Here is a 23,921-nt window from a genome sequence, read left to right as displayed (position 1 = left end):
GTCCTGTGCTTCCCAGGATAATTGCCTGTTAGGGGGGTAAGATCTTGTCAGAATTAAATTACTCACATTTGTCATGTGGCTACATGCAGGGTTTTTTGACAGAATGTTTTGGTAAAGAACTATTTCTGAAACTGAGAGTACAGAAAAATACTATAGCATTGACTTTGTTAAAATCTTAATTGTCATTGTGCTGTTGAAAAATAATTCCTTTTCGACATCTTGGAACAGAAGCTTAAAGTTTGGCAAAGGGTTCACCACAGCACAAGAAATCTGGCCTTTTTTCCTCTTTTGGTAAGAAACCACACAAATTTATGAAGTTGACAGTCTTCTGAAAAGGGGTTTTTTTGTTTGTTTCTCGCACCTGCTTAGCAGAGACTTAATGGTGTTTGGTAGCTGAATTCTCTGTGGAGTTGATGGCCTGAGGTACAAGTGTGCGATGAAAGGAGCAGATTGGGACTAGGAGGCTTGAGTCCAGCCAGCAACAAGTAGGGAGAGATGAGATGAATGTTGGTGAATAGAGATAATGGTGCAAGGAAGGGTGGAGCGGCAAAACAGGATGAAAGAACACTGGAAGTAGAGCAGGTGGGGGCCAACAGTACAGGGGGTAGGTTTGGAAGGGAAAGGGTGCAATTCTCTTAAAAAATTGGAGAGAAAGTGACAAATTTTATTTGTTAAGAGAAATTGGTAAAATTTTCTAGCAGAGCATGCTTCAGCTTTCACTGCTGATCTGCAGGAAAACAAAGACGTTTCCAAGAAGAGAACCACCAAACCTAACTGGCTGCTGTTAAATCCTGCCTTTGCTCCTAGGGCAGGGTTGGCTAGCAGGAGCCTTGCTTTCTGGCTGCTTCACTTGTCAGCAGACGTGCCAAGAACTCGCAGTTACAGCTGAAGCCAGTGGAAATAAACTGCCTGTAACTAGACCATGCCTAACGTTAATTGCCCTGTTTTATTTTAAGGTCTGTGTGCCTCACAGAGACGCGGAAATACTGCTACTCTCACCCCCTATGGCTATTGTGTAGGTGAACGCACGAGCGGGAAACCGCCAGCCCAGGGCAGCGCCGGGTGCTGCAGGGGCGGAGGAGCTCGCGCGTTTGGGCAGCAGCAGCAGCTGCGCGCTGAGGCCGAGGGCGGAGTGATGGCACGAGGCTGCTCTCTGCACAGGCGAGGTGGAACCCAACACCGCAGCTGCTCCTTAAGTGAGCGCGGCCCCCCCGCGCACGGCACGCGGCGGAGCAGAGCCTTAAAGAGCAGCAGGGGCTTGGGAAGAGCCGAGTCCTTGGCGGGAGCCGCGCGCACCCCCGAGCCGGGAACAAGCCCTGCCGCGCGCTCAAGGCCTGGCCCGCGCTGGGGACGGCGCCCCCGCCGCCAGCCCCGTGGCCGGTGGGGGGGCGACAGGCAGCGCTGCGGGGCGCCGCGGCCGGGCCGGGCCGGGCCAGACGGGGGCCGCCGGCCCCGCTGGCGGGCGCCCTCCACCGCCGCCTCCCCGCAGCCCCCCGGCGGCGCGGGAAGCGCCCGGGCTGCCGCTCCCTCGCGGCCGGCTGCTGGGGCCGGCTCCCCGCGGGGCGGCTCGGTGCCGCGGGCCCGGCCCGGCGGGGCGAGGCGAGGGCGGGCGGGGGGCGGGCGGCCGTTGGGGCGCGGGGCGGGGGCGGGGGCGCGGCGCGGCGCCTCCCCCGGGGGGAGCGGGGGCGCCGGCGGCCGGGGCGGAGGAAGGCGCCTGGCGTGGCGGCCGCCCCCTCCGGGAGCGGCAGCCCGGGGCCGCGAGGACGCCCCGAGATGTTCAACCGGGCCGTGAGCCGGCTCAGCAGGAAGCGCCCGCCGTCAGGTAAGGGGGCCGGGGCGGGGGGCGGCCCAGGCGCGGCCGCGCTCCCGCCGCCGCTGCCGCTCCAGCTCCGGCTCCGCGGCGGCCCCGCCGCCCCCCGCCCGCAGCTGCTGGGGAGGCGGCCCGCGCCGGGCGCCGGCGGAGCGGCTGCTCGCTTGCGGCCGGGCGCTCCGCGCGCGGGAGGAAGTGCCGCCGAAAGGGGAAGGGCTGCAGTTGTCTTTTGACTGAGCGTCTGGGCGCGGAAGCGCCCCGAAGCCCCGCGCCCAGCTGCGCCGGGCCGGGCCGCGCCGGGGGCGGGGGCGGCGGCCGCGGGCCGGTGCCGGGGGCCGCGGCATCGCGGCAAGCCCCGGCCGATGGAGCCGCCTGCGAGCAGCTTGGCGGGGGCGTCGCGCAGCGGCTGCTGGACGGTGTGGTCTCGGGAGCCTTTTCTCGTTGCCGGCCGCTTCCCGGTTTGAGCAGAACTCGCCTGTTGTAAGCGTAGCAGAAAGTTTCCTTGATAGTAGGGTCTTTCGCGATTTCCCCAAACCTACGGTTATGCAGTACTGGAACAATAAACTAACGATTTTAGCTGTCCAGTTCATACATAACGGACCAGCTAATGAGAATGAAGTGAAATAAAAAACACCCTGAATGAAGGCAGTTGCTGCTCAGGTCTGCTACCTGGACTGTGCCAGTATGTCCTTATCTTGATTTTTGATAACACTTGAGTTTAGCAACATTAAACAGGCTTAAACTCAGAAGCACTGTTACTGGTGGTTCATACTGCTGTGGACTTGTCGGTTGCTTTTCAGATCATACTGAGTGTAGCACGGCTCTAAGAGCAGGGTGCGCGTGCAGCTCTGCCCCTTGTGTGCGCTGTCTCGCCATGCAGCTGAGCACAGCAGGTGGGAGCCGGCTGGGTGCAAAGCCTGGTGGGCTTCTGCAGGCGAAATATGTAACAGGCTGTGTCACAAGCACGACATTCATTAACTGCATTCTGGAAAGAAGTGGCATTCATCCCACTAGAGCAGCTGTACAGAAGAGGGAACTCAACTCCCTTCTAGCTTATGCCTCATCAGCTAAATTTTAATTATGAACTGTCACCTATCACTGTTATTGGTAGCGACGCAATAGCCCGAAAGAGCAGAGCTTGGTTCTCAAGCTGGAATTCACTTGGAGGAGTTTGTGTTTGGAAGGACTGTCTTGCACTTGAAATGGAAGTCACTGAGGCACGATAAACACAGGGTTTCGCAGTGTCGGCTGTGGATGGGCTTTCGGAACGCATTGGTGCTCCGTTACGGGACATCTCATGGCACAGTATCTCTGATGCAGTAAGTGTATAGATTCAAAAGGACTAATATATATCTCTGTAAAACAACTGGGATAAAAATTACAAACTGAAAATCCTAGAAAATCACACTGCTTTTGGACTGTGTAATAAGTTAATGTTACAGTCTTTCTAAGAAAAGCCAAGTGTAGTGCTTATCTAGGGTTTTTGGGGGCTTGTTTTTTTGAGGATATATTCCTAGTCAATATTTCCAGAGATGCTGCAAAAGCAGAACGTCCTTTTTATTTCCTTCCTTATAGTTAAAACTGGAATCCAGTAGCCATCTGTTGTTAGAGACGGTCAAAAGAGGATGTTGAGGCTCTTGCTCTGAACAACCAAAGCATGCAAAGGACAACCCTTCTGTAGTGGAAAGGTCTTATAAAATACAGCAATCACTAGGAAAAAATTGTTGTATGGGATTCATCCAGTGGCATTTGGATACATGGAAAGTAAGGGAATTTTCCCTTTTTGGTTGTCTAGTTATGAAGTTTCTCACTGTTTCATAACCTTGGATTATTAATTCCAGACTGGTGGTTGTAGCTGGATAGGCATTCTGGTGACTGTAGAAAAAGACAGGGTTTTCAGAGTTCTTTTAAAATAGTAATAAAAAGGCTCAGAGTTTACAGCTTTCTGAAACATCCAGGCAAAAAAAGGGGAAAATGCATGCAGTGTGATTGGATTTTTTTTCAAGATGAGTTTGCAAGAAATTGGGAGGGATTTTCTTAACATTGCATATGAATGTTGTGTACTCATATTTAAAGATAGAATAAGGAATATGCTATTTATATGGTACTCTTGTCATATGTGATGATTGTGTGCCTGCTGTCTTTCGTTAACAAGTTTGCGAAGGGTTTGTGTGGTAAAAAGTCCACTAAAACCAGGCATTCTGTTAAGTGATGCATTTAATGTGATTCTGTGAAGTGTATGAATTTGTGCCATTCGATACAATGTCATGAAGACCACTGTACGAACAGTCTGAGGATTCAGGCTTTTTGGGGGACTGTTGTCATGCATAGCCCTGGAAGGTAGTGGGATTAGTACATCTATCTCAATTAGATGTGTCTGAAAAACTCTAAAAGTTTGATAGGTTTCCTCATTTTTTGTGGTTGTCAAAAGCCAGGGCCAGAATCATGAATTTTGATTCATGAAAAGTTGTATCTTTGGTGTTACTAACTTTTTATGGTTTCCGTCCAAGTTCCTATTTGGAGAATGCAAATATTGCTGGGTTTGATACAATGTTTCATATGATAATTAGAATCTTTTTACACTACTACACTTACATTTACATGTACATGGCTTAAAAAAGAACCTTTATCCACAGGCTAATACTGCAATTATGTGATGGGAAAAGACAGCTTCTATAGGATTCTTCTCTAACATAATGCTCCAGCCAATATAACTGCCTAGTTGTTAGCTCAGTATAGCATTCTTCCCTAAAATAGTACTGCAGTCAAAATAATCACTTAATCATTTGCTGCGTTTGTACAAGCAACTGGCCATTGCACATAATACAAATGAGTGTGTTATGGTCATATAATCAGTGGAAAGTTTGCTTCAACAGAGATTCTACAACTGTGTTTTGGTGGACGTATTTTGTCAGCTTTCTCTGCTTACTGGTTTCTAATCTGCCTAAAAGACAGTGAGTGCTTTCCCATCCCATTGAGAAATAATAGATTTGATTTGCATCTCTATCATCTCTTGCACATTTTATGTATTGCTCGTGCAGAAATATCAGTAGAACTGCTATTCTTTAATTCCCTTTTTATCACACAAAATTGTCACCCAGTTTGCAGTAACAGCAAACAACTTCCTTTCTGATTTAAATGATCAAAGTAGCATATATATTTTGGGTTTTACATGTTGGTATTGAGATTGTTGTTTCCAAGCGTAAATCATGAAATGTTCCCACCATTTTACAGAATAAAATTATCTTTATAAATGGCAAATGGAGATAGATAAATTTCAGTGTGTTGTTCATTATAGTTATTGCAGCATTATATTCTACAAAAAGTTCTTTCAGAATTGCATTAAATAGTAGCTCAATGGAAGTATTATTTTTAAGGTAATTTAGTAAAATATTATGGGATACAAATGTGGGGATTAGCTTCTGAAGTCATTTGTGAGCAAAACCTCTTTCCTGTCTTTTAAGGTCTTAAAATTTTTTTGAAAAGTCACACATCAAACCTGCTAAATGAAATCACATAGGGAGTGAAAATCTATGATCCTAATTAGAAAAAATGCTTGTGACTGCTTATTAAATGGGGTGTAATAAAAATACCAGGCAGTTTTAATATCCTTGTAGAATTTCAGAGTGTTTTGTACTGTCGTGTATCATGTGTAGCCTATTTACTTGTGTGCTGAGGGAGAAGGGATGTTCATGTTTCACGGCAGTTGAAAGAAGCACTGAAAATGGGGATTTGTGGTACTGAGCTCAGGAGGATGGAGCTGCAGCAGGGCCATGCCCCATGTGCAGCCTTGAGCACTGCTGAGTTGTTAGCACATTCCTGAACATGGCTTTGGCCCTCACCAGCTACATTGTCCCTGGTGCAGCTTGCAGCCTAGTTCAGGCCAGCCAGTGTTCCCGGTAGGCTATTTGGGCGCAGTTTCTTTGTTTTTTGGGAGACTGCTTAGGACAAGAGCTGTGCTATGCTACTTGACTGCAGGGCCAAAGAACATTCTCTGGCCTGTTTTATTCATTATATAGATGTGGTCTGAGGGTCTGTCTCCATCATGGCACTGCATCTGACGTTTTCTGCCTCAGTATGGACTGATGGCCCAGATTCCCTGCTTCTCAGCTGGGTGCCGTGGCCTAGACTGAGCCTGGATTATGACTGCTAGCAGGACCTGTACTTGCTAGCTCAGATCTGTGCTACAGTGCTGGCGCACACTCGCTCTGTTGGGATAATCTCTGCTTTGAGGAACTCCTCATTTATCTGTTGTCTCATTAATTTAAATTAAAAGGAATGCATTGTATGAGCAATGAACAGACAAATGTCTTCTCAGTGCCACAGTTATTTTGGGGTCGTGGGGAGTTGGTTAAGTGAAAAAAATTGAATAACAGGATCCTGGAAAATGTGGCTCAGTGAAATGGACATTAGGAAGCCATGTAGTTCCTCTCTTCCATAAACAAAACTTTCTCTACTAAGGCTAGAGGAGGAGGAGGTAAGGAGAATGGGAACAGGGTCATAGGAGAGCATAAGTTCTAAGGGTGCTGAAGAAAAGGGGAGAAATGTAGATAGAGATGGAGTCAGGTTGTGCTGGGTAGACTGGAACAGAGAGGAAGCTGGCACAAATGGTAGTCAGTGGAGGACAGAGAATGGCCAGTGTGAAAACAGTAAAATGCAGAGAACAGTGACAGCAGGAAAGCAGAGGGAAGCAGACTGATGGTATCCTGGGTGCATGAAGGCACTTGCCCCTGCCTGTGTCTGCTGGCTGGAAATTTTCTTAGGTTTTCATGGCACTGGGTCTCCTTGCAATGTTTTGGCTCACTGAAATACATGCTCAGCACTTTGTGCCTACTTTGGGGCATTTGGTAGTGCCACCATCACTAGCTCTGGCAGCCTTTGTGCAGAGGCATAGTGTAGAGTGAAAGCTCTGCTTCCTTCTTCAGAGCACTTGGGAATCATGTGAGAGTTAACCTTTTCTAGAGAGAAGCGCAACATGTGACTGTTCATATTCTCCAGCTGCTTGTCTTGGAAGGTTTTTGCCATGTTTTGTTTTGCTTTTTAAATGGGTGAGTAATCATTAAAGTCCCCTTAAAGTTTGGCTGGAAAAGGAAAACGAGGAATAAAATGTCACTGCCGTATGTGCAATGGTAGATTAGGTCTTTAATTAAAGAAATGGCCTCATTCTTCAGGGCTTTGCCTGTGAGTGGCTGTACAAAGTGTTGCCATTCTGGCTGCAGGTGGGAGTGATTATATAACAGAAGAGTCAAGCTCCACAGAGATAATGGTGTTCTGCTCAAACTTAGTTATTCCCAATTAGACCTCTCAGATTTTAGTAAGATTAGATGCCTAGATACTTTGGGTCAAGTTCCTAAAATAAATCTTGCAAATGTTAATCAAGTGCCATGTCCTTTTGAGGGAGGGAAGGGAGAACAGGGACAGGTAGTTTTCTGTGCTATTGCGTTGCAAACAGAGTCTGCAGTAGTGCTTTAGAAACAACCCCCAGGCTGACTCCTTCAGCTAGTAACTCTGGGGGAAAAACTCTCAGACTCTGGGGGAAAAAACTATTTTTCTTGTGCAGAACTGTAGGGATAACTTGCTGCTTTGAAGACAAATCTGTCACAGTCCTTGTCCAAAGAGGTTATAATCTATGGCTTGGATTCCAAAACTTTATGCAGGGATATCCTGAATTCATTGTGTAAGAAATTTCAGGTTGGTGTTGTGACTTTATCATAAAAGGAGACCACAACAGACAAAGGAGGGACAAGATTTGTACGTGAAGAATACAGCTTGCAGAGAGCATTTGCTCAGTCATTTTATATGTATTCCCTTCTTTTATATTTGTATTTACTTGTGGTGCGTGTGTAGAGCTCTCCAGCATTAAGCAATGAGCATGGACTCTGCAGCTTTAGAAAGTTTACCTCTTTTTCAGCTTTGTAATTTCTCCTGTAAAAGAACACTCCTATCAAGGAAGAAGAGGACGCTTTAATTCCTTTAAACCACTGGTCCATCTCATTGTTAGAAAAATGAATTGACTCCACAGGCCTCTAGGAACCAAAACTCAGTAGGCTTTGCTGTCATGTCAATATTTTGTAGGGTTTTAACACTAGCGTTTATCGTTCTAGCTATCAGGTGAAAATGGCCTCTGACAGTATAACTCTATACAGATAATTTTTGAGATACTTGCTCAGGTTTAGTTTCATGCTGGGGGAAGGGTTTTGAACAGAATTTAAGCAGAAGTTACTAGGACCTTTATTGTAAGTTGCTAGGGAGAAATGAAGGGGTTAGAAAATAAATAAAAGCTGTATTGATTACAGTGAGAGTTTTGTGCACCTTTTCAGTGTGTAGTACCCTTAAGCAGTGCTCTTAGCCTAATTTCTCGTGGCCCATGCTCCCGCTGTCTTCTCTGGGCATTTTGGGTGTAAGAGGAAAGGAAGCCAAGCTCTTTATGTCTATTTTAGAGCTTTTCAAATCAGCGGTAAAATTTCTGTGTTCTTTACAAGTAATTGGTGTTCTGATGGATAGCCAGCAAATGTTTTTTTGGCATCAGCAACCTTGGATTTAATACACTTGTCCCTGGGATAAAAGTTTCAAAAATGTATACAATCTCTCCTATCTGTAAGAAAGCTAGTTGGCAGGTAAGTCATGGGCACAGTCCTGAGCAACCTATTAAAGTAGAATTCCAGTATACTTAAAAACAAACAAAAGGAAAAACCACCCAAATATCCACTTGCCCAAAAGCAGGTTGACTCAGCTGGAGCAAGGCCCTTCTGCCAGCTGTTTGTCCTCCCATTTGAATAGGTTAACATATTAGACCTGTTCTTCTGCTGAAAAAAGCATTTTTCCCCCCTCTGTTTCTCTTCTTTCTTCCCCTTCTTCCAAACCCCTGGTGATGATTCTTTTCTTAAAAATAAATTTCATGCATGTGGCTGACCAGGATTTGCTTCATACAAGCCAGTATCTTTGACAGTGCCTGAAAAAGGTGAATGGCCCTTTTTATTGCACAGGCTGCAGTCATTGCGTTCCACATGCAAAAGGTGCTTGAACTCCTATCAAACAATGACAGTGCCTACTTACATGCTCATGAATTATCTGAGTGCAAGGCATTTTTTTACCTCCTTAGAGGCAAAGCAGAATTCAAATATTTGTGTGTGTTTATTTTCAGTTTTATGACGTTTCCTTTTAAGAAAGCAGCTGTAATCAAAGGGTGGGGAGGGGAATGGGGAAAAAATGCATGTGATATTCATTGCTCCTTACAAAGATGGTGTTTTTTTGATTTTTCTTCCAGAGATAAATGATAGCGAGAGTCACCCAAGCAGCAGCCACCAAACCTTGAAAGGAACCTCAAAATGGGCTACATCACTGGAGAACCTCCTCGAAGATCCAGAAGGAGTTAAACAATTTAGGGTTGCTGTCTTCACTATCAGTATTTATATAAACCCAAACTAGGATTTAAAGCGGAAGGACTCTCAGCATAAATGGTGCAGCTGTACCAGTGCCATAAGCACCTAGGCATGCATCCAACTAGATACGTACAGTGAGCAGAGGGTGGGAGAGTTTTGGAGCTGTAGCATTTGCTGAGCTCCTGAAGTGGTGTATTCTGCCCATTGTCACTAGAATGATGCTGTTGTAAGGCACACTAGTAAGACTTTTGGTTGCATCTTTCTAATCAGATCTGTCAACTTCTGAAAGGATTAACAAGACAGTATTAGATTAACAACAGTTCTTGAGCCATTGATCTCTCTTGTCAAGCACTATTTATTACTGAAGACTGATCCTGCATTCTTTGTTCTCCTAAGTGATTGTTACTGAAGCACTAAGTTACTGCTGACTGCTGCTGAACCTGAATAACTGTGTGGCTTTTCTGTGTTGCAACAGCTGTACTGAAGGAAATCCCTTTAACTTTACTACAAATTGTGGGCTTGTGCAGCTCAAAACGCAGGCTTGAAGCTTAATTAGGTGATTGTGGCAAGTTGGTTTTTCAAGGCCTTTTTGTCAGAAGTCAGGGGGATTAGCTATATGAATAGGAACTACCTACTAGAATATGGTTTTGTGGAAGCAAGCCCTGAGACTGGGATGAAATGATTTCCTGACAGACTGATTTAAAAGTAATGTAAACCAGAATTAAAAAATCCTGTGTGATTTAGAATTCTTAAAACAAAAAAAACAAAAAAACCAAAAAAACTTGGTACCAAAACATTATTTAATTTCTAACACTTAAAAGTGAAAACTGAGCATCTCAGAGCTATAAATATTTCAGCCATTGCTTTTTATAAATAAGTTTAATGTACTTTTTTCCCATTTTAAAATGTGCTTTGCTTTAGAAGGAATGTGCTTTGTTTAAACACTGCCTAGAGAATGCAAATACATCTTGTGCTTTAGTTTACTTAAGTAAATTTATTGCCACCGATGATCATGTTTAGAAACACTTTTATTTGTGGAGTTTTTACTCATTAAAAATATCATAAAGATACAAGACTAGAATCCCAAGCGATTTGTGGCTGTCGTTAAAGTAGTTTGTTATACTTACCTGCTAATGAAATCATCATGTATTTTTGGATTTCCTTTTGAGTAGTGAATTGTAAAATTGCTCCAGTTATTTAAGGGAGACTGAAGAAACTCTTCTTCTTGTTACTGATAAACTTTGTGATTAAATGTAGCTCATCATTCTCCTGGAATGCGCTCTTATAGTGCCAAATATATTATTGTTCATTTGTATGCTGGTAGTGTTTAGATGCTACCAATGCAGTGGTTCTGTTGCACTGTATTATGTAAACTCCTACCATGGTAAAGCCAGCCTTAGGCAGCATGTAGTTTTAATAGCTGTAGTAGGACAAGAGAAAAACAATTGAGAAATTGGATCCTAACATTTGTTTGATTTCCCTCTTTCCTCTCCCCCCCCCCCCCCCCCAGGAATTTTTAAAGAAAGAATTTAGTGAAGAAAATGTTTTGTTCTGGCTAGCATGTGAAGAATTTAAGAAAACACAGGGAAAAAAACAGGTATGCTTTCTAAGTAATTTTTACTTGTCAACAAAGTTTCTGTAGCAGAGTTGAAGCTATAACGTTTCTGTTACATAACTGTTGTATTTCATGTCAGTGCAAATAAATATATTTGAAGGAATTTCACTGAAATAATCTTGGTGGAATTGTTTGGAAACAAAGCTGGTTTTATATCAAATCAAAACAAAATGCTGAAATTGTCAGGTTTCCTATGTTTTGAAAACTCAGAACTTTCTGTTGTTGCTTTGGAGTAGCAAAAGGTTTATTTCAGTAATGTTACCTCATCTTGTTTTAAAATATAAAGATGTTTAATCCAGTAAGCTTTAAAGCATAATGGATATTACATGAAAATATGCAACACTAAAATTAATATTTTAGTGTAACATGAAAATAAAAAGCAATGCAAACAAAATGTTTCAGTATACTAAAATGAAATGTTTTGCCTTAACCAAAAAAAAGTGTTCATATAGATTTTTGTTTAAATTTTTTTCAAATTGATATATACCTACAGAATACTTGCAATTTTTCCAGTAGAAAATATTCCATTGAAAGTTTTTCAACCAAGCACCTCCAAAAACTTTTTTCCACTCCTTGGGTCTGTGTCTACATTTAGATCTAACATGAACACAGGATCCACTTTCACATTTGGGCTTTAAAGTATGTTGAGTCAGGCCTAAAATACATACTGTGTTTTGTTTGCTTGTTTCTGAAAATGCTTTTGTGAATTTTTGTCAAATTTCAAATTTATTTGATGCTCTAGACTAGGCTTCCTTGAGGATAAAACAAAGTAGCTGCAAAACTCCAACTGATTATAAGCGCTCTCTCTCTTTTCTTTTTTTTTTTCCCCTCTAAATCCTACCATTATGCTTTTCATATGTATCCTGGCAACAGATACAAATGTATAGCCCCTTCTGTGCTCCTCCAGCTGAAGGAAGTAGAGTGCCGTGAGGAGGTGGGCCTGGGGAAATGCCACTTAAACCTGCTTCATATGGGACAGTATGTGCTCTAAGTACTGTCAGAAATATCAGGATAGGAATCTGGTGGGGGAAGCAAGCTATTGGAGGGATTCTAAAGTATATACCCAAGAAAACCATCTCAGTTCCTGGATCTGAACTAGGACTTCCTCTCATACGGTCAGTCAAAAATTATCAGGTGAAACTGTTCTCCAGCAGAATACTGGTAAGTTTCCAACAAAACATATTTTTGAGAAGAGAGTTTACTTTATTTTTCACTGAAAAAGCACACTCCCAAAACAAAGCAATTCATCTGTTTTGATTTTCAGTATTTTTTGGTATTGATATCTCCGCCAACCCCCCCCCCCATAACTATTTTTACAAGAACAGAAAAACATTGTTCAGTTTGACTGCAGATCTTGTAATATTTAGCACTACTACAGCCATGTGTATTTAGTTGTTGATCCTTCATTAAGGTCCATGCATGCAGGTACTCTTCAGAAAATCTGCCTGCCTGCAGTAATCTAACTGCGTTATTTTTCTGCAGGATGTAAGGCAGAAAGAGAGATAAAGAAAATGAGATGGGATAAAAGAGAGAACTGTATATGCTAGATGCCACTATGATGGCAGCAACATCAGTAACTGGAGTGAGGATACTAGCCAGAGGTGCAATGGGGTGTTTCAACTGTCCGTATTGCAATGGGAAGCCAACTACTGTCTGCGCAAGCCTGGGACCATTAGTCCCACTGACCTGGCTTGACTTCAGCACAACAGGTAGTACAGGTCTCATTACTCTCAGGCTGTGGCAGAAAGCACTTTATCTATTTTGTCCCCATATGTCCACACAGCATGGCTGGTATGTTCAATATGTTGGGCCTGGGATCTGGATATTCTTGACCTCTTTCCCTGCTTTGTAAGTAACGTTTGCTTTTTGAGCTAGGGAAATTCAGTCCAGCATCACAGTTTGTTACCAAATGGGAAGAGACTTTTAGTTTGTATGTGCTAGATCTTCTTTTGTATGTATGTTGCACCTTGGTAGGAGGTATGCAGCCTTTTTGTGATACCCTTTAAACAGGTATCAAACTGTATTTTAAAATGGAAATGAAAATGGAAAATCCTTACATAAGGTACCATGTTCTGCAGTGGAATAATATTTTCCCTTGTTAAATAATTTGCAGAGATCAGGAACCCTTTCACATTTCCTGGAAGTATGCTAATAAGAAACAGAAAAACACATGCAACAAATGAGCTCTGCTAGTGTCAGGCATACCTCACCTGGGTGTTTAAAAAAAAAAAAAAAAAAAAAAAAAAAAGGCACCCTGATGAATCCCTTGGTCCAAACAGTGCCAGCTAGTATATTAGTATACTTTGCACAGGAGACACTGCCAGGAAACTGATAGTTTCATATGAAGATGGTCCTAAAACATTTTTCCCAAGCAAAGATCTTCAGAGCAGAGCTAGACTAATAAATAATTGTACATTTCTCAGCACTATTTGATTACTGTGTTATGCTTTGAAATCAGCACAGGCTTTCCCTGGAAGGACTCCTTCCTGCTGTGACCAGTGCTCTAACCACCACCTTGTTGCACTCTCTTGTATTCTCTCCTTTCTGGAGACTCCAAGGGTTTGTGTTTGTTTTCTTGTTTTGGTGAGCTAATACAAAACGCATGCATGTGTTGGGAAGCAAGGGTGATTTTCATCATCTGCAGGCTAGGCAGGAAGTAGACTGCATCACTGGCCTAGGCAGGTTTTAAATGGACTGGATTCTACCCATCTGCTTGCAGCATGGACGCACAAGCTCCTCAGCCTAAGAAACATCTCTATAGTTTAAAACAGAAAGGGTATTCTTTCTCTATAATTCCTTTAAAAATGAAGTTAAAATAGAAATATGATTTTTAGTGAAGATTGGGGAAGGAATTGTCAGGTCCAGTTGTAATAGTGAGCTTTGCTGCCATCCATATGGTCCTCATCTTTGGACACCTGCTTAATTATTGAGATGAGAGTGGTAGGGACCAGAGTATAAATTTTAATTATTTTATTGGAATTAGTCATATGCAGTTGCATTTGTAATTGTTAATGAACTAAACAGCATGTCCATTGTGCTACTTCCCAAGGTTAATACGTTTCTTCTCTTGCAAATGAGCTTTAAAAATAAAATACAGACTGGAATAAGAACTTCAAACAACAGAGAATCTTTTCAGCTATTGCTGATATCCACCAATATACTTCTCTATAGAAGTTCTGCAGAGAGCAATTTCAGAACAAAAAAGAAAAATCTCTTGAGGATTTTTTTTTGTGCCACTTCTTATGTGGCAATAGTTAAACAGAATTATAATGCTACACAGCGGTTAACTGCTGGAATACATGTTCTGGTGAGCATCTGGAACTTCCATTCACCTCATTTGGGAACGATACATGTTTGAGAGTTGAATTTGACCTTAGGAGAAGGAAGTGGGAAAGAATATTGTATCCACTTGAAATACTGAGGGGGATTCCTGTAGGCAGAACTTTGTTTTCCAAATTGGAATTTGGCAGGGATGCTGGAGTGAGCACACAGCTGTAAGTGAAAAGTGCCAGAAGTCCTTTAATAACCACCTGTGAACAAGCTCTCAGTTTAAGTGTTGTTTAAAATTCGGAGTACAATGCCCTGTGCTGAGGCATTAGTTTCAGGCTGATACAGAACAAAGAATGCCACCTGCTGAATTGGTAACATCACTTTCTTCTCTGCATGACCCTGGCTTTTCCTGAATGTCAGTTGGGGGGTGTATAAAGAAAGACTGGCAGCTTTAGCTGTACTTTCATATTTTTAAAATTAATTTTAATTAAACTGATATGCTACTGAAGCATGGGCATAGTATAATAGTTGTTTCCATGTGCAGCAGAACTTTTAAAGTTTGGTGCATTTCCATATTCTCCATTACTATACTGTCAGACCTGCATCTCTCCAGTGACCCCTCTCTCTACCACAGCAACTTCACTTCCTTCCTTTGTCATTCTGCCTCTCAAAATCCAGAGATCCTCCCCATTTCACCAACCTCCCACATAATCCTCTTGTTCCCCGCATGTTCTCTAAACTTCCTTACAGTACTTCTAGTTTCTCTCACGTTTCCCCTCAAGCCTTCCTCTGCTCTTTCCCCACAGTACACAGCTTGCTCCTGTGTTCCCTGTACAAGAAACATCATGGGTCGTGGCTGGTTTGGAGTTACGTATGTATTGATTAGCCAACCACTAAGTACATGCTGGCAGTTCAAGTAGAGCAGATAACTTCTGAATATATACTGCAGCTTTTCCTTCAGTGGTTGTGCTGTTTTTTTTCTATTTCTTTTTTTCTAGCCACTCTTTTCCATGGAATTAGTAGGAACATAATTATTTTACAGACCTTTACCTCTCTCTAAAATATGGTTGAAATTGGACAACAGGTTCAAAAGTTATTTAGGGAGGACTGACTGACAGCACAATCACTTAGGCTTCCTCATGCAGTAGCTAAAGGTACCTGGTATACTGTGCCTGCACTAGGGCTTTAACTTTACCAGTTAAAGTGGTCACACCTATGAGTGATAAATCGGTGGCATTTTCATTTAGAACACACTTAGCTGACCCAGTCCTCTCTGATCTGCAAAACTGCAAAAATTGCAGATCTTCATAAAACACTCCATGGTGACTAATGGGCCTGATACATGCCTCGTCTTATCCACTAGATGAATATCTGTTTTAAAAAGGAATATGGCTGGAAAATATTTGTCCCTCTCAGCACTGACAGAATTAACTCTTTAGACCTTATGAATTGTTGAACATGCGTAACTTTTAATTATCCCCAAATGTTGATTCTGAACTTCACAACAAGCTTAGCTGTTGATTCATAGTAAAATATAAAAGAACTTCTGTGACTTGTTCATTCATTAAGTGCTTCCTTCTTCAGGCCCACTTCCTATCAAAGATACAGTCCTTTGGTTCATGCTGCTCTAGAGATACAGTTGCTCATTAAAAATACAACGAGAAACATTTATGAGAACCCACTGCTGGTTATCTTATAGTGCCTATTGCTATGCAGGCCTTGTTTTAAGTATGCAGAATTCAGAGTGCTGAAATGAGGCTTACATCATGTGCGGCTTTACAACATGCTCTCTCACCAGCTCTTTCTTTTCTTACCTGACATTCTGGTCAAGGGGGAACTTGCATTTAATTTCAGAGGAGTGTGACCATTTGTATATTGCTCTGAAGCTGAAGAATGCTGGGTCAGGTCAAAACATCATTGTTACTGATTTATCAGGAGAAGACCACTGAAATCAGAGCAAACACTAACAAACTGTTTTAGGCAAGTCACAACTACCCTAATTTATCAGCTCTCAGAGGCTCTTGAGAATCTTGTCTTTATGAGCAACAAAAAAAATAGTTGTTGGGTTTTTTAATCTTGTAGTCACTGATACACATGAGATGCCCTGAGGTAAAAACACAGTTATGACAAAGTATATTAGTGTACTACAAGGTGATCTAACTGTAGCATGCATTATACACTAACTTTGCTTAGTTTTGCCTTGCAATAAGTTTCCACTTATGTTTTCTGCCTCTGGATTCCTTGCATATGCTGGTTATACATTAGTAAAAATAGTCCTCTAAGTAGTGAAGACAAGGCCTTGTTGTGTGCTAGTTTTACATTGCAGTGCAATTTTACATTGGATACTCAAATTCGAACATCACCATCTGCTGTTCAACTGAGGTGCTGAATACCCCTAGCTCCCACTAATGTCAGTGTAGAAGCTGACCTGCAGTGATATGTTTTTCCTCCAATATACATGAATATACATGAAGAAACTGATCTATGTATATTTATTTTGTTGTCTTTTTTAATTTTGACTACATTTTGTTTTTAAGATGTGGACCTCAAGAAGGAAGTGAGCTAGAGCTGTCTCAAAAGAAACCTTAACAAATACAGAGAATGTTCCTGAAGTAACTAATTATTTAATAACTGTCCTTTTGCAGATGCAAGAAAAAGCTAAAGAAATTTACATGACTTTCCTGTCCAGTAAAGCTTCCTCTCAAGTCAATGTTGAGGGGCAGTCCTGTTTGAATGAGACAATTTTGGAGACACCTCACCCTCTGATGTTTCAAAAGCTCCAGGATCAGGTAAAGTTATTTTCTTCCAGAACATGGCTTCCATAGTTTTTGTCCGCTTTTTAATGGACTCTGGGTTTTATCCAGATAGGCTTTCTAAGCACGAGCTAGTGTAGGAAAGATGGAAACCTCCCTACTGCTACCTGTGTTATGGATCAGATGTGCAATGCAGCTTCTGGGTTGATGCAGAAAAAGAAAATTGAGGAGTCTGGTAGGCATGGATTTGGGCTGCTTGTACTTTGGGGCTACTAGCTCAGTAGCTCTGACAGTGGATGTGTGGTGATCCAGGTTCTTGGCCCTGTCTCAGTAGGGCCAGTTAGTGAAGAGATCCATGCACAGCCATGCTAATTCCATTTCAGGACTTTCCAGGAAAATTGGATGCTGTTTGCTCCTGGGTTCTTTTATTTTAGGTTGGGAATCACCCAGCTGGCTAGCTTTGTGCCTGCATTTCCCTGTGTAGTTGCTTGCACTGAGTCATTGCTGGTGTTGCCACTGGTTTCCTTGAGATCTCAAGATTCTGTTAGGATTCTTCTTGCTTTGTTTTGGTGTTTATATTGATATGAATGAAATGCAACTTCCTGAAATAGCCCCCTCTTCTGTAACACACACAGCCTAGAAAAGGAGTTGGTATCTGCTTTGCCTTTTCATTGAGAATTCAGAAGCTCTGGTAGAAATTGGGTAACTTTTTGCAGATAAATCTTTTGGTGGCAAATTTTCTTATTTTTTACCTTATTTTAAAGTGCAAGTTATGATGTGAGTCATTCTCATCTGCAGCTTTCCAACACTTGCAGTCTGTTCTATTTTTAATTTCTGTACCATCCTCAGGACTACCTGTATTTTCCATTTGGCTCTCTTCTTTTGCAGAAAAGCAGTACACTAGTTTAAATAGCCTTTTCAACCTATTTCACATGAGGTACTGAATACATTTTTTGGGCACTGACTGGATTCATTGAAGTGGTCTGAGGAGCAAAGGATCTGCTGTCTTTCAAGCAGATTCCAAGTCATTAACAGTGGAAATCTCTGAAATCCAGTTTCCATGTGAGGAAGCAAACTTTTTCATGGAAGAACTTTTGTCTTGGGGGAAATGGAAAGGAAATGCTCTTGCAAACCTTAGTATTACAGTTCAGAGCAGGCGATTATGTGATTATGACAGCGAAGTTGGAGAGACTATTGGAGTTAAAATGTTTTGCAGTTTTACAAAGGAGCGTGCACTTAAACAGCCAGGAATTAATAAAACATGAACTGGAGACGTACTAGACCAGCAGCAGAAGTGGGGAACTAGTGTGGGGAAGAATGACTTACTGAACGAAGTCTGAACTTTTAAAACCAAATGCAGAACATTTATGGGTTGTTGCAGGTCTCCACTGTTTGAGGCTTCTGTTTATTGCTGTTAGATAATAGTTCAGGGAGAGTTATGACCTTCTCTGGTTTTCAATCCTTATAAAGTTATGAAGAGTGGTCTAATTTGATCTCTAAAGAACAGTGTTAACTACTGCTGGCATGGTGTGTTTGAAGTATAAAGAGGCACAGCTTGAAAGCGACAGTCTAGTTCTTAGCTTTAGTGGTGCCTAGCACTTCAGTTCTCCAGCAGACCTATCGATCTAAATGGGGCTACTAGTGGGGTGCGATTCTGTGTGCATGGGACAGTGTTAAACAGGGTACCTTAGAGGCAGTTGTTCATGGTGAATGAGGTGGTATTAAAGTGGTTCATAGAAATCTTGTAGATTTCAAAATACATACTGAGATAAATGTTCCTGCTCCACAGAGGTGATGAGGAAGGAAGGGAAAGGGAGGATTCTGCTTTTGCACATGATTATAAAATTTCTTTATTATTACATTAGGGTGACCAGACTCTAGGGCTGTTTTGAGAAGGTTTTAATCTTACAGTATTCTTCTTTTTCAAGAGACGTTTTAGGTGATACTAGGAACAAGAGGGATCTAAGTTCTTAACACTGATTTATGAAGCTTTAAAAGGCCGTCTTCATTACAAACATTTTTTTTTCCTTGAGTTAGGTCATTAAATTTAATTACAGTGTAGTTAGCCAACTGTATCCAGGAGGTGTAGCTTTGACCTTGCTTAACTGTATTGAATTGGATCTTCAGTAGGATTCTACATCAAAAGGATGAATTTCTCTTGACATTATTTTTGATTCATTCAGTATCTAGCTTGTAAAACAAGGTTTCAGCTGTTTTAAACATGAACCTAGATGTTTAAATATGTAAACAAGCAATGGTTAGTAAAATACTCTATGTAATTTATTTTGTAAGGAAGATATTCTAACTCAGGCACAGACAAGAATAGTTCAGTTTTGTGCATTTGCCTTTTTGCACATTTGCCTTTTTGCGCATGTTCATGTTCCTTGAGAAAGTGAAAAGAAAAAGCAGTTTGAGATTTTTCCTTACAAACAGCAAGCTCCACTTGTATTACCAGTTAGAAATGAGCCCCATAAAGCTAAAGCTCCAATTATCTACATATGGAACATATAACTGTTTTTACTGCAGCAACTCAGAATCCAGAAATTCCTCTTAGAAACTTAGTTATTCTGGGTACCATAAAATGTAATCAGTCACGAAGCATGACTCAGAGAGGCTCCTCCAGTGAAATCATAGTTAGAGTGTGATGGAGGCTTTAGTTTTGCCTTAAATACAATTCTGATTTTTTCTTTTTTCCTTCCCCACTGTTTCCAGCCCAAGCAAAATACAGTCCTGACCTTGACACCTGAATGGATTCCAGACTCCTTTCTCCAGCCCTTTTGTTTTCAGAAAACTCCAAATTAGTCCTAGGGGTTTTTTTTTGTCTGAAATGGATAAAAATGGAAAACAATTGTGTGGAGGATTGAGTCTAAACTGAAGCCCTGGGAGAGGGAAGCTATACTCAAACTGGCTTCATGCTTTCATGCTGTCTCTATACTGGCTGTAGGAAGAAGGGCAGTTCTTGGGCCAGCAAAAAGCCTAATGGTAAAAGTTTTATCCATCACCCGTTTTTAACCACATTTTAACTAGGAAAGTACATCTGTACCAGATCAGCTCTTTGTGGCAGGTTACCTGCAACATTTCTGATCAGGTCTGAAATGAGTTTTGTTGTTCAGTTTTATACTAATCTAAAAAGGATGTAAGGATTGGCATAAGTTTAAAAAGCATTGGCTAATCCAGTTATTTCAAACTAGATTCAATTTGCAATTTCAGTATATCTTTAATTATTTAGATGATTTTCTTAATGTTCCAGTGCTCTGCATGTGTTTATGAAGCTCTTCAGTTAAGGTTCAGAGGTTAAAGTAGCCTAAAAGGTTACTTCTTTTTCTTCAGTTCTGCTTAGTAGCTCTGGTATCTTCCTACTGCCCTAACAGAATGACATCCTCACTAGGTTTTACTCCTTGTGGCTCTGCAGAGCTAATGCTGCTGTGGAAGGAATTGTCCTGGCTTGTCTACATGTGTAGTTGTTAACTAATCATCAGCTGTAATATCCTGGCTAGTGGTGATGGCATGTGACCTCCCACCTTCTATATTAGGTTTTCAAAACTGGCTATCATGAAAAACATAATTTGACTCTTAAGCTAGTAGAGATGTTATTGCAAAACAGTGACTGGAACCCATAATACTGTTTGTTACATATAGCCACTTTGAGAGTTTGAGATATAATTTAATGTCATGCTTTTTAGCAATTATATTTCAGTACTAAGAGAACAAAAATACAGTAGAATTTCTATACTGTCCTTTTCATTTAAAATCTATTTTTACTTGGGTCACTGTTTTTGTGTTGTTTTTTTTCCTCTTCTCCAGATATTCAATCTCATGAAATATGACAGCTACAGCCGCTTCTTAAAGTCAGATATATTCCTAAACCATAAGAAGTCTGAGGAACAGGAGGAGAATTCGCCAGAGGCTCAGACTGCAGCTAAAAGAGCATCAAGAATTTACAACACATGATACAAAGAACCTCTTTAGGAGAGGTGATACGATAATTAAATCTTACTCAGGAACAGTCTTTAGGTTTATAGCAGTTGCATTTAGGTCTTTAAAAGCTCAGAACATTTTTAGGAGATACTTACCTTCTTAATTGCTTGAATGACTAATTGTTTTTGCTTGATAGTTAATAACCAAGCACCCGGGGAAAGACTGTTTCTAGCTAAAAGGCTGAGGCATTCCTCCATAGCATGAATTGCATTTCATATTTCACAAGTTAAAATGCTTTCAATATCTATATTTTTGTGAAGCATCATGAGGAAAGAAATGGAAGATTTTTTAATTTTTACCTTCTCATTTTTATTTGTGACCTGCTTTTACATTTTGCATTGCTGGGAGAAGCTATTGAGTACCTTTCAAGTTACTTTGTGGATGAGTCACTCATAGCCAACTTTATCATTAAGGGACAGCATCTTTCAGGGTTAAGCTTAATGCAACCCAATCTTACTCCTCCCTTCCAATATAACCTGTTCTTTCAAGGTTGATTTCTGTTTAGCTTTGCCTTTACTGATGAATCAAAACACTTATTTCTCCAGTCAGGATTTTCATTTCTGTTTTTTTTTAATTTTCCAAATTTTTTTGCAGCAGACAATCAGTTCTTCAGAGCATAGAATAACCAGTTTTCCCATGGAAACAAAAGCTGTAAAATAGAAAGAATCTCAGAAGAATTTTCAACAGCCATTAGGAGATCTGGTAGATAACATCCCACTCTGGGGATGCTGATTTCTGCAATGCCTGACTGGGGCATGTCCTGCGCTTAGCAAGCAAGGTTATTCATAGCATCAGTGTCAGATGCCAGTACTGGGAAGCATCTGGTCTTTCCTACATCTCCTGAGCAATCCTACTCTGTGTGGCAAAAATCCTTTTCCAAAGGACCAGTGAACAAAGTCTTGGTTTGTTTTACTAAGATCATTCTACTAAAATCACCCTGCCTAATTTTGTTTGCCCCAGGGATGAATTTCAGAGTTTCCTGATCATAACTTTTGATAGCTGCAATGGATCAGGCAACTGACCATGTGATTTAGCCATTCCCACACCAAGCTTTAGAGGAAGGGGAATTTATTTATTTCTGCCCAGAGGAATCAATAATGAGATGTCAGAGTAATGAAGGAGCCTCTCCCAATAAGCCCTCCATATCACCCTGGGGCTGTTTCAGAGCTGAAAAGCACTTTTTTTGGCATAAGTTTCATATATTTTTGAATTAATTCACTGCAGGACTACTGAATTGCAGTTTAAGCTGGAGAAGTGTATTAGCAACATGTTTTATTTACATGCTTTGCAATGTGTAGTCTAGGTCTGTTTCACATTCTCTTTACTCTTTCATTTTTTGCACCGTCTTTCTTGAACTTCTGTTTATGTTCTGTCTAATCAGATTGCAGGTTAGCTTTTGATAGTTTTATAGTTCTCTTTTTCAGGAAGGCTGGATACATATTATACATTACTGTCACTATTGGTGTTTTGAAACTAGGGCTAGTTCATAATTTTTGAGGATGCAAACTCACAGTAGACTTGATTATGACTTTTTTTTTTATATAACTGAGCCACTCTTGCAGGTGATGTATAAAGCAAATTGTTACTGTAGGCTCTTCCCTAGTGACATGCAAGAGTAGGAAAGGGAGTTCTGATTCTTCCCCCAGAGCTAGAAGACCTATTCATTTTTAAGAAATTAAAGAGGTCAGTCCATCAATATGCACATTTTAAGATGTCATTCTCATGCACTGAGTACATTTTCCTTCTATGCTCCCAGAGGATTAAATGGTGAAGTCATCTTCTTGCTTCTGGCACTTTCAGTGGTACTTGCTTGACCTCATGCTTAAAGTTAAGTTGTATTTCAAGGTTTTGCTGAATAGAAATGAAGTAAGCACAGGCTTGAGTTCTTTTGCTGCAGTGGGGCCTAGGAAATGAGATCACAATTCTTCCTTTATCCAGTTCTGGACTTGACAATTATTTGTAATCTCCAGATTGCCTCTTTTAAAAATTCACTGTAATAACCAACTTTTGACTCCTGCCACAACAGAATATGGAACTTCTGGTACCACTGAAGTCCTTGGGAGTGGGCTGCTTAACCACATTTAGGAGTTAGGATTTGTTTATTGCCAGTATTTGCAGCAGAAGTGTTGGTGCTGATATAGATGCACAGTACATTCATTTTTAATTTGTATAGATTTTAAAAATAGATGAGCCAGGGAGAAGAGTATTCGGCTGTCATGTTTTAAAATAGTAATAATTATAATAAATGAAACCAGAAGGTCTATGGATAAAGGCAGGGCACTAGAGAGAAAACACTTGTTTGTAGCTGCTTATAAACAATGTTTTCCTTGGCAATACACACCCTATCATGTACTGTATTGTCTGCTCAGTAACAGCAAATGCCTCATAGGAGCAGACACAAAGCTGTTTTATTCTACTACCAACCAGAAGCTACTCAAATGAAAATGCTTTTCTTAGCAGCATTTCAGTGCCTATGTTGTTTTAGAGCTAATATACCTAAATCCACAAAAGTGGATTTCTCTCACTCAAAAATGAGAGAAGTTTCATGTCCGATCATTCTTAAGTCCTACCCTAATGTGTGTTCCTCAGCTAAAAATTAAAATATTCTACAAATAAACCAAACCTTGTGCTGACACTTGTTTGATGTTTTGAATGCAGTTTGGGCCAAGATCACTGCATATTTTGCAGTTGTCCCATTTTCTGCTTTCAGTCTCTATTAACATTCTTGCTTACATTCTCTCATAGTCAGTACTTTTTCTCATGGAAGATAGGAAGTTTGCAGATGGGAAGACAGAGTGGGTTTCATTTCCGAGTCAGCTGTTGTCCCAAACAAATTCCAGTAAGTCACCTGAACAGCACAAGATAGTTCTTTTACCTTCTTCATCTCCTATTTCTTTGTTTCCATTACATTTCTTCCACTGTGCTTGTTTTAAGTTGCTAATGCATTAATGTGGAAAAAGAGAGTTTGAAAGACCATAGGGAGAGAGAGAAAGTGGTTTTAATACTGAAGTCTTCTGGCTTGGATAACAATTCAGAACCTGCTTATTTTTACTGAAGATTCAGATTTTAGTGAACTTTAAGTGGGTATTGCATCTGCGTTAAGAACTACTTAG

At 41.1% G+C, this 23,921-nt stretch overlaps 1 protein-coding gene across 2 annotated transcripts; it reads left to right on the top strand.

Moving 5' to 3' along the window:
* Window positions 1-1,106: 1,106 nt before the first annotated feature.
* On the top strand, window positions 1,107-23,441 carry RGS10 (regulator of G protein signaling 10). 2 transcript variants are annotated; one of them, XM_064514302.1, is made up of 5 exons: window positions 1,107-1,196; window positions 9,078-9,196; window positions 10,703-10,789; window positions 16,723-16,866; window positions 20,635-23,441. In XM_064514302.1, the coding sequence occupies exons 1-5, from the start codon at window positions 1,136-1,138 to the stop codon at window positions 20,779-20,781; spliced, it is 558 nt and encodes a 185-aa protein (XP_064370372.1). In that variant the 5' UTR covers window positions 1,107-1,135; the 3' UTR covers window positions 20,782-23,441. The 2 variants fall into 2 exon arrangements, with proteins under 2 accessions (XP_064370372.1, XP_064370373.1); XM_064514303.1 differs by lacking the exon at window positions 1,107-1,196 and adding an exon at window positions 1,633-1,822.
* Window positions 23,442-23,921: the final 480 nt, after the last annotated feature.

The sequence above is a fragment of the Dromaius novaehollandiae genome, chromosome 6, assembly GCF_036370855.1.
Source record: "Dromaius novaehollandiae isolate bDroNov1 chromosome 6, bDroNov1.hap1, whole genome shotgun sequence".
Classification (NCBI taxonomy): Eukaryota; Metazoa; Chordata; class Aves; order Casuariiformes; family Dromaiidae; genus Dromaius; species Dromaius novaehollandiae.
Note: the sequence above shows the minus strand (reverse complement) of the source record. Positions and strands in the feature narration are given on the sequence as shown.

What these genes read in the sequence shown, in the direction of transcription:
- RGS10 (XM_064514302.1), top strand. Translation starts at nt 1,136, where the DNA reads ATGGCACGAGGCTGCTCTCTGCACAGGCGAGGTGGAACCCAACACCGC. An exon ending in AAGGAGTTAAACAATTTAGG is followed by an intron (nt 9,197 to 10,702) that starts GTTGCTGTCTTC and finishes CCCCCCCCCCAG; the next exon opens with GAATTTTTAAAGAAAGAATT. An exon ending in AAACACAGGGAAAAAAACAG is followed by an intron (nt 10,790 to 16,722) that starts GTATGCTTTCTA and finishes GTCCTTTTGCAG; the next exon opens with ATGCAAGAAAAAGCTAAAGA.